Here is a 15,878-nt window from a genome sequence, read left to right on the forward strand (position 1 = left end):
TGAAGGGCTCATTACTTGAAAGATGCTGCAGAAAAGCTAGATCGAACTACAGAGAAAGATCGTTTTTGACAAATACATGCAAAGTATTAGGAGGCATTATGAATAGTCCACTGACATGATTAAGTGAAACAAATGTTGTGGAGACAACTTGAGGATTTTCGCGAAAAGTGGATTGCATTACTTTCAAAGATCGTAAGCTAAAACCACTCGCAGACAAACAGGCATCCTGTATTATGAGCGTGTTTTTAAATTACAATGTAAGAGCCGAAAACTTTAAACCATGTCGATTTTTAAAAGGCATTTGACATAATTTTTCTTTTGAAGATGCGCAAAATGGGGCGACCAATTTAGATACACATATGCTGTATAGCAAAAGTAGAGAGGGGAAATAAAACGGTTGGATACAAGACAGAATATAAAACAGGGATGGGCGTTCGGCCCACGATTGTTGAAACTCATGTCACTTTTCTTATGGTATTGTAATGTCTGGTGATTCAATGTGCGACTTGCAGTGACCCTCAATTTTACTAAATATTGTTAATGTTGTTGATATTTGTTATCAAATTTAGCATTAATGATTGTTATAATTTGTGTGGTTTAATTATTTGTTGTAGATATCTCAGGCGAAAAAGAGAATGAAATCTATGAGAAGTTATCAACATTAATATTCTCAAACCTTTTGTGAATACTTTTGTCTTTGTCTTTGCTTTTAAAGCAAAGGGGAAGGGGTGGCGCTAGAATTCTCCGATGGAGGGACTTGATCTTCTGACAGGGGGGCTAGGCAATCGGAGAGAAAACATGGAATCCCAGTTGCAAAAAGACGCACAAATATTAAGATTATGATAGGACATGAATTTAACAAACAAGAAAGAGCAGCTTCTTAGAGTGGGATTAATATTTTTTGTGGAGGCTTTTATAACAAAATGTCCCTAAGAAGACAAGACACAAATCAAAAAAGTTCTTTGTAGACCTTTTCCCTTGATTTTTCTATATTCTCAACGTTCGTAACTTTTTGAGTGATAAAAATGACGTCGTTTAATCGTTAAACTGAAAAGGAACCATTTTTACTTAAGTAGGTGAAGTCTTTGCTAGCTTGCAGATCATTGCTCGTGTCGCAAAAACAACAAGCACCCGAGTTACTACCTGAGTTGCGGTCAAGCAAGCGGGGGAGCATCGTGGTGTAACTGCAACCCCAAATATCATTCTCGAGAAAAAGTTACTCCACTCTGACAGCTCAGATTGCAGTCTGCTAAATTGGAACTCTAACTTAAGGGATATAATGCTCCTCTTTTACATCTCCAATCAATTCACAATGGTCAAAGTTGCGAAAAAGCTAACCTGCTATTTGTGTAGGCTTGCCAAAAAATGTAACGTCACTTCACCAACCTGTGCAAATTCGCTGTTATATATTCATCTTTTTATCTAGTCGCTGTTATCGTGCTAACACGCTTTGTTAGGAAAGAGGGATTTTGATAGGATTTCAAATAAAAATTGAAAAATTTAAATAAACCAAGAAATTTCTTGCAAAATGCGTGGGAATTCTGCTTTGATGCGTGTGAGTGTAAGAAACGACCGAAATGCGTGCGTCTCACGAAAAAAGGGGTGTGACTTAGTAGGTCTGTTTTTTAGTTTGCCATTTGACAGTTAGAATCTTAACGTGCCGAGGAGTGAAGAAGATTAAATCGAAATGAAAAGGAAAACAATCGAATAAACCATCTACTAACATTGATTTTTTAATTAATGCCATCACCATGTTTGCCGAGTAAGCACCAAAATGCAAAATCTGCCGAGTTAAGAACATATTCAGAACACTTGGGTGGATATCACCCGTATGAGGCACCGCGAAGCGTTGAGAAAAGTGGGGGATCTAAAAAAGTGCGGGGCTAAAAACGAATAAAAGGTGGCTTTACATGTGGTTCATTTCTTAATAATTTGCATTTTTAGCAATCAATGCTAAATTTTGCTAAATCACATTAAAGGACATGTGCCGGGAACATGATTGGCTAATTCAATACAATCATCTCTTTTGTTTAGTACAAAGCATGGAATCGAGGGTGAATTTTCACGGCAGTAAAAATTAATCAAGAAGAAATTAAAGTCACGAAACAATGGAATTCCACTCCAAACGCTTTTGTTTTATTAGCCAACTGCTAATGCGACATAATATGTGTGTGTATATCAGATGTGCTGTAGCAAAATTTACAACTTGGAAGCACAAAAATTCATGTTGCATGCACAAATTCTTGAATGTGCTTTCACATTTTTTTAAAACTGCATGCAAATAAATTAATGACTTTTTGTCGCAAAGGCGCGTCATAATAAACATACAATATCATCAAGGTATAGTAGACGTTTAATTATATAAGCTTGCCCGGTTAAATGGGCTGACAATAATCATTCGTCCATTGATCTGTAAATTTTGGATTTTGTTGAGTTTGTTTGTAATTCTAGAAAATATATGAAGTGATTCACCAGTGAGCCCAAACTCACTCCTTATTGGAGTTTGTTAAGAACACATTGGCGGTATTCCTGAAAATATTTTTGACAATTTTGTTTAGAAATCAAATCTATGATCTATTCTTCGTTCGCGCTAAAAATAGCGTACAGCCAGCATTAACCTTACACATGGTGTGGAATATTTACAAGACCTTCAGTTTAAACGCTGTGTCACCTAGGGAGATTTCAGCCAATCAGTGGAGAGTATACGTATATACAATCCAAGCTTACATCCGGGACATTGTGATAGCATGGCGGATCGTTCTTTCTGATGAAAAATCCATGCTGCGTAGAATTTTGGAATATCTCAAGCAACACACGTCTTTGCATTTGATTCTTTGCACCAGTAACGTTGCAATATGAATGATAGCATGATAAAAACCTTTTAGTTTTACTGAGTCGAACTGCACTCAAGAAGCCGCCGGGAAGCCACTGGTAATATTAGTGAAACAATGGAGAAACTGACTGACTGCCGATTAGGGCCTAACTCAACTCGTTCCTTGCCTGTGTTCCTTGCTTAGTGTGGTTAAGCTGTGCAGTTGGTGAATTATTCTTTGTGGCTGGAAACAGCCATCGGCTAATTTACTGCAATTTTTAGTTAAAGGTGAGTGTAAGTGAAATTTTCCGTATGTCAGTTGATGTTAAAGCAACCCACACACCAGTGACCAATCGTAGTTTGTTTGCCAGTGTTCAAGATACCGATTCTTACTCGGTGACAATTTATTGGCTCCAGGGAGTTTGTAGATTTTGTTTCATCCTTTTATTCTTACGTTTGAATTTAAAGAATAATATGTCAAAAGCAAGAAAATTTCGACAGCTTTTCGAAAGTCTAATATCGTTCCTCTTGCTTGTTCCATCGTGAGTGATCTGGGGTCAAATAAAAATGCCTAATTCGTCCTCATATTTTTCAACATTAAATGTAATTTCTTGGAAAAAGGTCAGCTTAAGTTATTGACTATTTTGTAAGCATATTGGAACAAAGTAGTTATAGCATGGTAGCTAAAACCTAGTTGCATAGCAGCATTCAGCGTTATCAATTGAAGTCTTTTGTTGACCACCTCTTCTTATAAACATTTGGATCTCTACAACATCTGGATCTCGACAGAAAGACGTTCCCAGCACGTCAGTGTTCTGTAAAATGATGCTGCAATCCAACAGCTAAATTTTGGCCCAACTCATCTTTTTTGCTGGTATTTCTTATATGATTTCTTCTGTTTCTACCAGTGTGCATTTAATCAGTGCCTCCCCGCCATTTCTTTGGCCAATTTCAAGCGCTTTACTCGTTGGGAGTCCATTCATAATATTTTACTGTGCAGCTTTTTTTCACTACACTTTACTTTGGAAATCACAATATTTGTTTTTTTCAGTTTTCCAATCTATTTTTGACTTGATACAACCATTTAGTCCACACTAGATAAAAATGGGTGGCCATGAAGGCGTGATATTTATTATGGTCTGCCACCATTTTGTAAACTTTTGACGCCATTTTTATTTTCCGCTCAATCAATTCAGCACCGCTCTTCGGTTAGCTGAGTATTTGCAAAAACGACTTAGACTGTTTCGAAAAACGGTTGACTATAATTCAATGTACCGTGTTGGTACCTAATTTTGCAGTAGAAAAAGTAATTGCAAGTCCTGCACATTATTTGATCGAATAAACGTAGAAAACCAGTTTTATTCTCCCTCGTTTGTCAATCAAAGTTTGAATGTGATTATACAAACCCTACGCAAGGTACATGACAAAAATGGCGTGGTTCTACAAAAGCCTCATGACATTAGCAGCTATTCAAGTATTATTTATGGGAAATGTTTCTATCCGTTAGCTGTAAAAAGGTTCACTTTAGCGAGTTAGCTTATTTTAAATGGCGCTTTAAGTGTAGTCACGGAAAGTATTGTACTTTTTTGCCTTAGGATTTTTGACGCGATTTTCGAAACGGCTTTAATTGATAGTCAAATCATGCCACCATAGCTCCAAATATGTAACCTATTCTGCAAAAAGCCATGTGGTCACCTTGATGTGACACTGTTGTCCATGGCATCTTTTGTGGTAGCTTTATTGTCACCAATTTGGTAAATATTGTAAAATGTTGATAAAAATTTGGGAATTGACATTGGGAATTTACTGTTTAGAAGTTTTTTGTATTCTAATATTTTATTTTGAGAACTAACCATTAACTGTAATTCTAAGTCATTCTTTAAGACCATCTCTAGTTCTGTGTTGCTATTTGAGATCTTCAATATTTTGAATGAAGTTTGTTTTTAATTAATATTTTGTATTTTAGAAAAGTAGGTTTATAATTTTGAATATTGCCTATGCTGCTTTTGGATCATCAGTTCATAGTGCCACAAATTCTATAAACTCCATAGAGCCACATGTTTATTTTCAGGTGACAAACAGTATATGAGGAGGTTTATTTGAGAGAAGTCATGCAAAACAATTATGTATTTTGAAACCTTGAAAACTACTTCAGATGAAAAGTTTTCTTCTTTGAGAACTGTCTCTTTCTAGAATTGTTTGTTGTAAATTTGCATCATGATTGTGGTGAACAATTTAAGTGGTTTTCAAAGTTGGTGAACTTCAGAGCAATTTATAAATACATAAGTAAAACATTTTCTTTTTACTGAAAATATCCAAAAGCATTTTTTAGCAATTTGACTCAAAATTTTGCATCTGGCTAAGTAACTTTATTTTTGCAAGAGAATATAATATTTTGAAATTTGAATTGAAAATTAATTTCTATAGGCAAAATCTTAAAATAATCAAGAAATTCATGAAACAATGTACTACTTCTAGTCATCTTTCCCTCAGTTTAAAAGGATTTTTATTTTTGGAAATGTCTCATGTCTGAAGGAGCAATATTCTTCTATTGTTAAAGTATAATTTGATACAGAATAATGGAAACTGCTTTGTTTTTAAACCATAATTGTGTTTCTAATATGACATAATGACTCTATTCACACAAAAGCATGTACAGCTCTACACATATTACATTGAGCATTTTTTTCACAGATCGATAAATAGTAGTTCTCTTTATCTGATATACTCTGCTAACATAAGGGAAATTTTTTCCACAAGGTCAATGCACAATTGTAATTTTTGCTATTGATCAATATGTAACTTCAGGTTGTAGTTACAAAATCAATCATTCCAGTTGTGTTTTTTGCATCTGTTTGGGGATTCTGAAAAAGTTAATTTGAGGAATTACAATTTGCTGATTTCTTTTGGACTTTTGATTGACAAATGTTAAATGTCTGTGGGCTTTTTATTAGGAAAATAATTATTTAATTTAGCAAATAAAACTTTTCTTGTGGTTAGAATATTATGTTTGTGTAGGCCTTTTTGTGTCAATGAAACATTGTTTTGGCATTTGATTAGACAATGCCTATAGACTTATGAAACATTAATGGGAAGTTTTTGGTTTAAATTAAGGTTATAAATAAATTAAAATTGCTATTTAGCCTAGAATAAATACATTTAATCAGAAAAAACCAACCTTCTTTTAATCCAATAAAACAATTGTAATTCAATTTTTGACTGACTGCATACACCCGAAGAAGAATTATAGGTTCAGAGTATCAGTTAAGGAGGAAAGGAAAAACTAGAGTATTGACAGGGTTAATTTTGTCATTCTTTTAGTAACAGTTTAAATAAGCAGACAATTATGTTTTTGTGATGACCCCCTTTTCAACAAGTCACAAAATCATTTTTTATAAAAAGAAAAACAGTATATTGCTGTTGTTTGAACCTTTTTGCAGTTGTTTCTGCAAATCGTTTTAGAGGATCCAGAAGCAAGTTGTAACAAATTTATGTTTTGTCGTTTCAGTCTTTTGTTATTTGGTTAGAGGTTGATTGTTACCAACCTTGTAATACCATCTTTCTTGTTCCAATTACTCATTAACATGTATGCTGTTGTTTTTGGTTTTGATTAATGATTATGATGGTCATCAATTATATTTGTCAATCGTCCTCACTGTTATAATCATGACTCTCCATATTTTTGCAGAGTGCATATTGTATGTTAACAGAGGTTGTTATTCTTTGCAACATAACTCTGTGTTACAATGTCAATAGTCTTTCAAAACAGTTCAAGACTTCACTTTGCTGTCATTTTGCTTTTTCATTGCTTATCATTCTGTCCCAAGACTCTTCTGATGAATGACAAGATTGATGAGTTCTAGATGGATTCTATAGAACAGTCTATGTTTTGACTGAGAACAGGCTATGATTTGAGAAAATGTTAATGTATAACATATTCTCATCCTGGTTATCAAACAGATTTCCACAATAACCAATGAATGTAGACCTCATTGCATAATTGCATCTGAAACAAGCAGTTTGCCAGGCCTGATCTCCAAGATATTGAATTATCAGGACTGCTAATCCAAATAGAAATGCTAGTAATATTGTCTTATTTTCTGGCATTTGAATGTAAACCTGACAACAAACCAACTTAACAAAGAGGCTTTTATTGTAAGAAACATAAGTTTTGAAGACATGCTTCAGCATTGAATGATTATTCTGTTGTTGCCATAGTTGTAATAGATTATTCAAAATTATTAAGCAAAAAGTTATAAAAACAAAGGGTAGATAACAAAACAATTACCATTCAAAAATGATTGGTTAGACCAAACAATTGTCTTTTACAACTTAAAGCCAATTGTCATGCTGTTCAGGTTTGAAACATCTTTACTAACTTCCTGACAAGAATTGGCAAACTTTTAGTCTGATTATTTTGTATACTGGCCAGTGTAAGATCGATACATCTTGTTAACATCTTTTCAAATAGTATTAAATATTTCTTCAGTTGCATTGTGCTCAAGCTTCCTAGTTTTCTGGTAGACTTATCTTTCGCAATACTTTTCTTACTGTAGAATGTATGGACTAATGAACTGTTTGATTTTCAGAAAATGAGAGATGAATTACAAAGGGTTGGGCGTCCAAGAAAGGGTGCACAGAAAAAACCAAAGGATAGAACAGAAAGGTAATGTGGTAAAAAACTGCTAGCTTCTCTCTCAGTTCTCAATTTTTTCTAAAGTTGAAGTTTATTTCATTTAAAACCATGTTTTGTATAAGCCAGATAGGGGATGTGGGCTATTGAAAAGATTAATTTCATACTTAGATTCATCACTAGCAAAAACTTAGCATCACAATCATGTATCATGTATCATGTATCAATCACAATCATGTAGCATACACATTAGCATCATGTATCAATGTAAACCCTGGAATACCCACTACATATACTCCCTTAAATGCTTTTCTAACTGCTGCTAACCTGAAGCCAATGGTACTTGTCATCTGAATTGTACATTAGAATGAAAATTAAGTTAATTTATATTATTTTGTTTGAACCTGATTTCTCCTAAGACTAAGATACATTAAATGCCAAAAAATTTCAGACATTGCCTGAAAATTTTTTTTAAGTATAGAGAAATCATGGCAAAATCTTTCACTATTTGGTAAAGGAATGTCTGGCTAAAAATCATTGAGGCTATAAAGGAAACTTGTCTTAAGAGCTAGTGCTATGTGAAACAGTATCATATGTTATCAATTAAATTGATTTACCAATCATAGAACATGTTCATCATCCTCAACAACTATGTTATAATTGTCAGCATCAATATCATTGTTTTGCTCATTTTCTTCCACTGGCTCTATTTCAGCCACTTTGTAATTGCCTTGAGGTAATTTTGCAACCTGGATAAGATACCTTTACTTTCTATCTGCTATTATGAGAATGGCCAGAGTTGTGGAATTATCACGAAATCTTCAAAATGGTGCATTGAGAGAATTTCGTCATTGAGAGAATTTGAAGTTTCTTTAATTAGGAGCCTTTTGAACACTTGTAAATTTTTATGTTACATCAAGTGAAGTTTATTCTTTAGTCAGCTTTGTTATGAGCAATATGATGTTTAGCTAAGCTGAAGCATAGAAATAGTGTTTTGTTTTAATTGCCTAAAATTTTGTGATAAAACTTCAGAAATTTTTTTGTCAAAAATATTGTTGGATATTTGTTCTTCCAAAATTTTTGGCATTTGATGTATTTAGACACTTATTTAGTCTTTTCTAGACACATGGAATGACCAATGACAGGGACAGACAGTGCCACAAAAAGTCTCTCTGTGGTGTTCCTGCTCTTTCTGTGGTCTCCCACATATGACCTGTAATCTCCCACATATGACCTGTTATCTCCCAAAAGAGAACTCTGACAACAAGGGTGGACAATTCCAGAAAAATATTTGTGGCCTGGCAGTTCCCCTGTGTAATGATAAGCAGTCTCCCGCAGATAAAAACCAGTTGCTCTAGAGACCAAATTGTCCACTCCTGAGTGATCTGTGTCTGTAAACTGCATTGGAAAATGCCTGGACCCATTTTTAGTTAGTGTTGTTACAGAATTCAGGCAGCAAGCTAGAATAAAGTTTTTCACCATTTTATCCTTCATGTTATCTAGCAACAATATAGATATTTTTGTATATCTATAAATATATATTTTTGCATTATTTTTTTGTTTTTTAAGCAGATATAGACCCTCTGCAGCACAAGGCTCATATGCATTTAAAAATGAGGAAGAATTCCAAATTCCAAATAGCAAAGGGGTAAGTATTCAAACTCAAAAACCAACTTGTGTATCTCTATTTCTTTATAAAATTTGTTGCCAACAAATCACATCATCCATTGAAGCAGGAAAATGGCACATATCCAAGAAAGCATTGTAATAGTTTGCCCTTAAAGAAAGGTTTTCAATATGAGGATTGTTAAGTTATTTGATGTTATAGCCTTTGCAAGCAACAAGAGAGCTTCTTTTAATTTTTTGAAGATAAGGATCCATTTGGTAAAGAAAAGAAAAGTATATCTCTTGAAATGATAAGTATCCTTGTTAATAGCTTTCTACAAACAAGTTAGATTTTCAAGTGTACTTTAGCAAGTATAAGTATAAATGTAAGTAGTTTGTAAACTCAGACACATCATATTCATTGTTCAGATTATTGTTGCCTTGTCAAGAGTTACCTCTGCATGCCATAATTTATACTCAAAACAAAGTAGCAAAGTAGTTATATATTTGATAAATTGGCAAGCTTATTTTTTTAGCCTGGGTCCCCAATGAATATGCTAACTTCGCCTACTAGCATATCTTCTGCTGCTCTGTCTGTTGATTCCATATCTTCAGAGCTGAACCAGTTTGTGGAAAATGACAGTGAAAATGCAAGGTATTTGGCAATGTTTTAGTTGAATGGATTTTAAAGTTGAAAGATTCAAATTTGAATGCTTTGTGTTTTGATTATTTTGATATATTATATATATATATATATATATATATATATATATTTTATTATAAATTTACAAATTTGTTTTTTGATACTTCCGTAGCACAGTGCTCAATACGTTAGCACGTAGAGCCTGATATATCATAGAGTTGAAGAAAGTAAAACTACATGGTTTATCTCTGCAGGAGATCTCCTGAAGAGTGAGTTACTCACGAAACAGGCTTGTAGAGATAAACCATGTAGTTTTACTTTCTTCAACTCATGATATATATTTTATTATATATTTATAAATATTGCACAGGTTTGACAAATCAGTAATGGCGACTGCTTTGCAACAACAAGGCCATCAAAATTCAAACTACTTTTGTGAAGCCATTAGGCGTCATTTTATAGTTAGAATTCAATAAAGCTAAACTTCAAACTGTTTGCAACACTTTTGATTTGAATATTGAAGAAATTTACTTTTTCGAAAGAAAGTAAAATGATTTAACTTCTTATTGGACAGTCTCGCAGCTTTGAAACCTTTGTGAGACTTGCTAAAACTTTATCAAAAAGTTTAGTAACAGGTTCTGTTAATTGTGACATTATAGGTTCAGAAAAACATTTACAAGATCACATTTAGTTGTTGGAGTGCCAAGACACTATTGACCTCGTATTTGGTGGAAAGTGGCATATTTTATCCCATTTTATTATGCCGACTCATTCCCAGCTATTGAGGCACTTGTAAAAAATTGAATAAATTTGACTGACATGAATTTTAAATGCTTCTAGTTGATAAAAATATCATTAAGACTCCATTAAGACTCTATTAGTTCTATTAACCAATAAACAATTTTTTCCATTTTAGTCAAGATACGCTTTGTGCTTTCTGCAATTGTGGATCTGAAATGGCACAGATACTTGGGCAGATCAATAGATACTTTCCATCTCCAGATTTCAACCCTTTCAGCTACGAAGACCAAAGTGGTGCCAGTCATTCCATGGATATATCTGTTGACAAGTACTTTGAGGACTCAAGAGATAGCACAGATCAAGTTGGAGAAGGGAATTATCTCCTTAAGCCTGAGAAGCGGTCAGTAGGGCGTCCACCAGGAAAGAAGAAAAAGCGGAGTAAGCAGTCATTGGCCAGGCACCAGCATTTATCGGCAGATATGTCCACTTTTGGGACACCCACTCAGCCTGAGATCTCAGATGTTTTTGATGCTGATGGTAGTATTTGGGCCCACCATTGTTGTGCAGCGTGGTCTGCTGGAGTCTGTCAGACAGATTCATACGATCTTGAGAATGTTGACAAGGCTGCCTTTAAAGCAATCAGTGAGGTAACCTTGGCTCTCATTGTCACTGATTTTAATAGAGCTCTTACCTAAGTGTAATTGGCTTTTGACTACACAACTTAAAAAGCATGATGAAGTACTCTTAAATATGCAAAATCAATTAACCATGTCAAAAAGTAGGTGAAATATGGCCAATTACTGAGCTCTGAGCGGCAAAGAGCTTGTGCTCATATGGCCATATCTCAGCCAATTCACATTTAGAATATACAATGACATATATATTTAACTGACTTTGCATATTAGAGGTATTCTATATGCTCTCTCTGGTTATACTGATCCAAACTCCAAGATTCTAACTATACTTTTTTGTGGCTCCATCAATTAAGATCTCACTGTTTTGTGACCTCACTGTTTATTTATTAGTTTATATAAAACCTTTCATTTTCACTGCGAGGGAAACCACTTGATTGGTTGGCTCTTTTCCCTTTAAGTACAGCTTGTATTTGAAGAAGCTCTAATTCTTTGAAATGTTCAATGACATAGTTGCTTTACATGTTACAGTTTATCACTGCCCTAGCTACAATTGTTCCATTGTCCTTTCTTTGTGAAGATTTTTAAACAAATTAGGCATTCTTTTTTAGCAATGTAGCCACTGCAACAGACACGGTGCTAGTGTTGAGTGTCAAATGCAGAAATGTTCCAAGCTGTATCATTACCCTTGTTGTGCCAGCAGTGGTGCTTTCCAGGATATCAAAAGCATGATTCTCCTTTGTCCAGATCATTTAGAGCAGGCTTCAAGACTTGGTTAGTATTTGGTTGTTTTTATCATATGGAATCATATGTAAATGCTTTCAATTGTTTACTTATGAACTGAGTCAGAATTGACTCTCCAATTTCCATTCAAAGTATGCAATTTGTTAATCTTTTGCAATTCCTTTTCTTTTTTATGCCTGAAAATGATAGTTCTTTATCAGCAATTCTCTATCAAGCAAAATTATTTTATATCAAGGAAAATCCAGTGATTGGAAAATTCGTTTTTGTTTAAGATAAACATGTGTAACAAATTTTCTTTTTCTTATAAATTTAGAGATGTTTGCTTTATTTTTAACATGTCTTGCAATCAGTAAGAGCTTGTTTTATTTCACTTTTAGCTGGTTCTGAGGCATTTTGTGTGTTATGTGACAAGGCAGGAGAAATTTCAAAACAGTTGTTTTGCACAAGTTGTGGAAGGCATTACCATGGTCAATGTTTAGATCCACCAGTTACACTTAGTGCCATTGTAAGGATGGGCTGGCAGTGCCCAGAGTGCAAGGTGTGCCAGGGTTGCAGGTAGGACATTTTTTCAGTTACCTTGTAAAAGGTATAATAGGTTCCTGCAAATGAGAAAGCCCCTTATATAAGAAGCAGGCCTCATTCTGTCCAAAGGGGGCTCCTTTTTTAAGACACAGTTTTAGGTCTTAAAGCAAAATGTTTCTTGTTTTAAAGTTTGTCATAGTTTATTGCTGAATGCCAAAAAATTATCCGCTAAAAATGACTGTAATGAAATGTAGTGTTCTTATAACAGGGTGAACATTTTCAAAATTAAAGATCCACACAACAAAGATGTAAAAAGGCCAATTGCAGCATGAATATTCGGTTTTGAAACCAATTGCATTGAAAAAACTGCAACAGTTCAATAAAATTGTATGTTTGTTTCAAGTGTCAGAATTTAGTCTTTATAGCCCTGTGGGCTGGTCAACTTGTCACCAAAGCCATCTGCAGTCATTTCTTCCCAAGTAGCTCCTACCCATTTTATGATAATTATCCTTTTCTTGGAGGCTGACAAAGACTCACCACACCATGTTTTAATGTTAGCGTCATCTTCAAGGTATTTGTCAAGCTGTTCTACAATCAATTTCTTCATCTGCCTCCCTTCTCCAGCATCGACTGGTTGAGGTTGAACTTTATCAGTAAAGGATGGTGGAAGGGGATAAACTACAGTGTTGGCTTTTCTACGACAACTGAAGATAAATTCTTCTGAGGTCTGACAACTGAGATTGTCCAAAAACAACACATTCTCTTGGGACTTGTCAACTGAAGAAGAAAATGTTTTCTCCACCCACTATAGAGCAACTTCCTTATCCACCCAAACATTCTTCTGCTAAAAGACGTGAACTCTTGGATTATGTAACTTAAACTCTTTCTCTTTAATTTTTCCTTTGCCTCTAAAGATAACTGCTGGTGGAACAGGCTGTTTATCAGATTGTCTCTTGTCAAGCCCACTAGATGGTTGAGCTATCCAAACAGATGGATAGTAATAGCTGTTTGAATGTATAGATGGATAGTAATAACTTCCTGTTGTCTCATAGGTAATATCTGGGTCTACAAGGAAGGGCAACGAAACTTGATCAACATATAATGGGCTTCTGGTGACCACCTTCCCCACACTTGATCTCTTCCTCTACATGAGCTGAAATCTTTCTTCAACTCCCTATGGAAATTCTACAATATCAGCAACATTTCCATTGATCCCACAGCTTTTTTTGTCCGCGTGCGCAAGGAGGTCCTGTTGCGAGCTTTAAACCCAGCCATCCAATTTTTGTTGGCCTTGAAAGAATCTGCTTTGTGATCACCATAAAATTACCTTATAAATTTCCATTTTTGAGACAATCCACGCATGGCTAACTTTTAAGCCTTTTTCACGAATGACCTCGAAATCTTTCATAACTCTTTGCACTGCTAATTTAAAATTGGCATTTGCATTATTCCGTGTACTCTCTCTATCGACTTCTTTTCTATCGAGTACTCTTACTACCAACTTGCTGCCTCCCTCCCAATTCGTTTCTTTTTGACTCTTCGCAAGCTTTCAAGATTTAAACTCTGCATTTGATCCATTTGTCAAAGACTTTTGGAGATACCAAATTTTTGTGCAATTTTTTTCAATTTGCCAGAACTGTTAACGACCTTTGCTTTAAAGTCAACTGTGTATGACTTTCTGTGTTCAGTTTGTTGTTTTAATTCATTGTCATGATTACTTGCATCATTCTTAGACTTAGAATTCTCAGAGTGAACTCATTCTAGACTAAATCATCCTTCAATTGATGAATTGTTGATACAGTCCTTCCTTCAAAAGCCTTAAAAGTCCCAGGTGGACAGTGCCTCTTTTGTTTATCTGCTGTTTCTTTGCCTTTGTGAGATTTACTCCACTCGATATGCTGAAGGAGATATTTTTGACTTGAAATATTCGCCTGCATCTTTCACAACTGATTCCTTCTTGAGCAGTACCTGGAAGCTTGACCTCAAACTGTGATCCACTTGCTGTCTTCACATATATTTTTTACTCTGAATCATACCAAAGTTGCTTGCACAAGTTTCATGTTTCATCAGTTTCATGACCGAGAAGGGCCTAATCTCTTTGCTTTGATCTCTTTTTCGTGTTGATTGACGAACAACAACAACAGTAACAACAGCAGCTGCAGTTTTTGATCGGGCCTAAAGTGTCTGATCAAAGAGGCAACTGAAGGAAAAGTGAGGTGCATCAGGGATTCCAAAGCAAAGCATTCAAACAGAAAGTTTATGATGGAGTATCACGTTTATACAGAAAAAAGTCTTCGTGGCTATCATGCTTTTAAAAATATACCATTAACACTTGGGCAAGAGTTGCTCTGTGACATAGAGTAACAAATGAACATAATCCTTTTGCTGTCATGATCCAAACAGAAAATGAGAACATAGCTGGCCATATACCATTGGAAATTTCGGAAATTATTCGTAAATTCCTTTCTAACGGCGGTGAAGCAGTCGCTGGAGTGATTGGAAGAAGATACAATAGTGGCACAAACATGGTTTTAGAAGTTCCATTGGACATCTAATTATGGGAACCCACCCATATCTAAAGAAACTAAGGAAAAGGTTGAAAAATATTCTTCAAGATGCAAACATAACAAAAATAAGGAAGCGTAATTGAAAAATGCTAAGTACTTGTAGAATGCAATACAGCAATTTTCAATTATTACACTACCCATAAAAATAAATTTTTGGTGACCCTCATTTTGCTATACTAGTTTAACCCAGAGGGATGGTAAAATGGTACAATATTCTTTATTCTCAGAAAGGAGTTTTAGGATGAGAAATTTAAAGAAACTGCACAAAGAGCACTGAAAATACTGACATGATAAGCATGAACATAATGGCATGACCTTTGTTTGATAAGTTAATTTTCTGTTTGGTTGTATTGGAAAAATTTTAAAAACATTTTAATATTTTCAGAACATTTCTATTTGGTTGAATCTGATTACAACAAGTTTAACATTTTCTAGGACCCAAACTGTATTTCCTGTACTTTCCAATGAATTATTAATATTAATTGCATAAAGCATTTTAATGATATTAGACCATTGTACTGTGCAGTGTGTATTGTACACCACTACCGGTAATGTACATTCACATACATTTAATTGACCTTGTTTAACTTGATAGTACCTATGTATAAAAAACTTTAACCCTGATTTTTAAAAGGTCTCTTTAAATAGGAAACTTTCAATTTAATAAGTGGTTTCTTATTTGCGGGAACCTACTGTAGCCTATCTTGAAAGATATAACAGTCATATACATGGTCGGAATTGATCAAAAGAATAAGGAAAAAGCTTTCTTCAGGGCACTTAACTGTCATAAATTAGTAAATAGGATGCAACCTTAATGATTTGCAAAGACTTCCCTTGACATTCATTCGAATGATTGGTATATCATATTCCAAGAAGTAGTAGGCACATTAAGAGGTGCGCGCGCAAGATCATGGGATATTCGTGACCAAGCCTGTCTTTTAAAGATGGATATATATGTGTATATATATATATATATCTG

General features: G+C 34.5%; 1 protein-coding gene and 1 pseudogene across 2 annotated transcripts in view; one reads left to right on the forward strand and one right to left on the reverse strand.

Annotated features, from left to right (window-relative positions):
* Positions 1 to 2,722: 2,722 nt before the first annotated feature.
* LOC135681889 (uncharacterized) overlaps positions 2,723 to 15,878 on the forward strand; it is a 39,204-nt gene continuing 26,048 nt past the window's right edge. The window contains exons 1-7 of one of the 2 annotated variants that reach the window (XM_089113094.1): positions 2,723 to 3,100; positions 7,402 to 7,478; positions 9,015 to 9,093; positions 9,587 to 9,705; positions 10,610 to 11,081; positions 11,678 to 11,840; positions 12,188 to 12,365. In XM_089113094.1, coding sequence (XP_088969220.1) covers positions 7,405 to 7,478; positions 9,015 to 9,093; positions 9,587 to 9,705; positions 10,610 to 11,081; positions 11,678 to 11,840; positions 12,188 to 12,365 — 1,085 coding nt within the window. In that variant the 5' untranslated portion in view covers positions 2,723 to 3,100; positions 7,402 to 7,404. The remainder of the gene's footprint in view (positions 3,101 to 7,401; positions 7,479 to 9,014; positions 9,094 to 9,586; positions 9,706 to 10,609; positions 11,082 to 11,677; positions 11,841 to 12,187; positions 12,366 to 15,878) is intronic. The other variant, XM_065196530.2, reaches the window with a different exon arrangement.
* LOC148958188 (uncharacterized) lies at positions 12,348 to 13,740 on the reverse strand (annotated as a pseudogene).

The sequence above is a fragment of the Rhopilema esculentum genome, chromosome 16, assembly GCF_057945365.1.
Source record: "Rhopilema esculentum isolate cy_ngs chromosome 16, ASM5794536v1, whole genome shotgun sequence".
NCBI lineage: Eukaryota > Metazoa > Cnidaria > Scyphozoa > Rhizostomeae > Rhizostomatidae > Rhopilema > Rhopilema esculentum.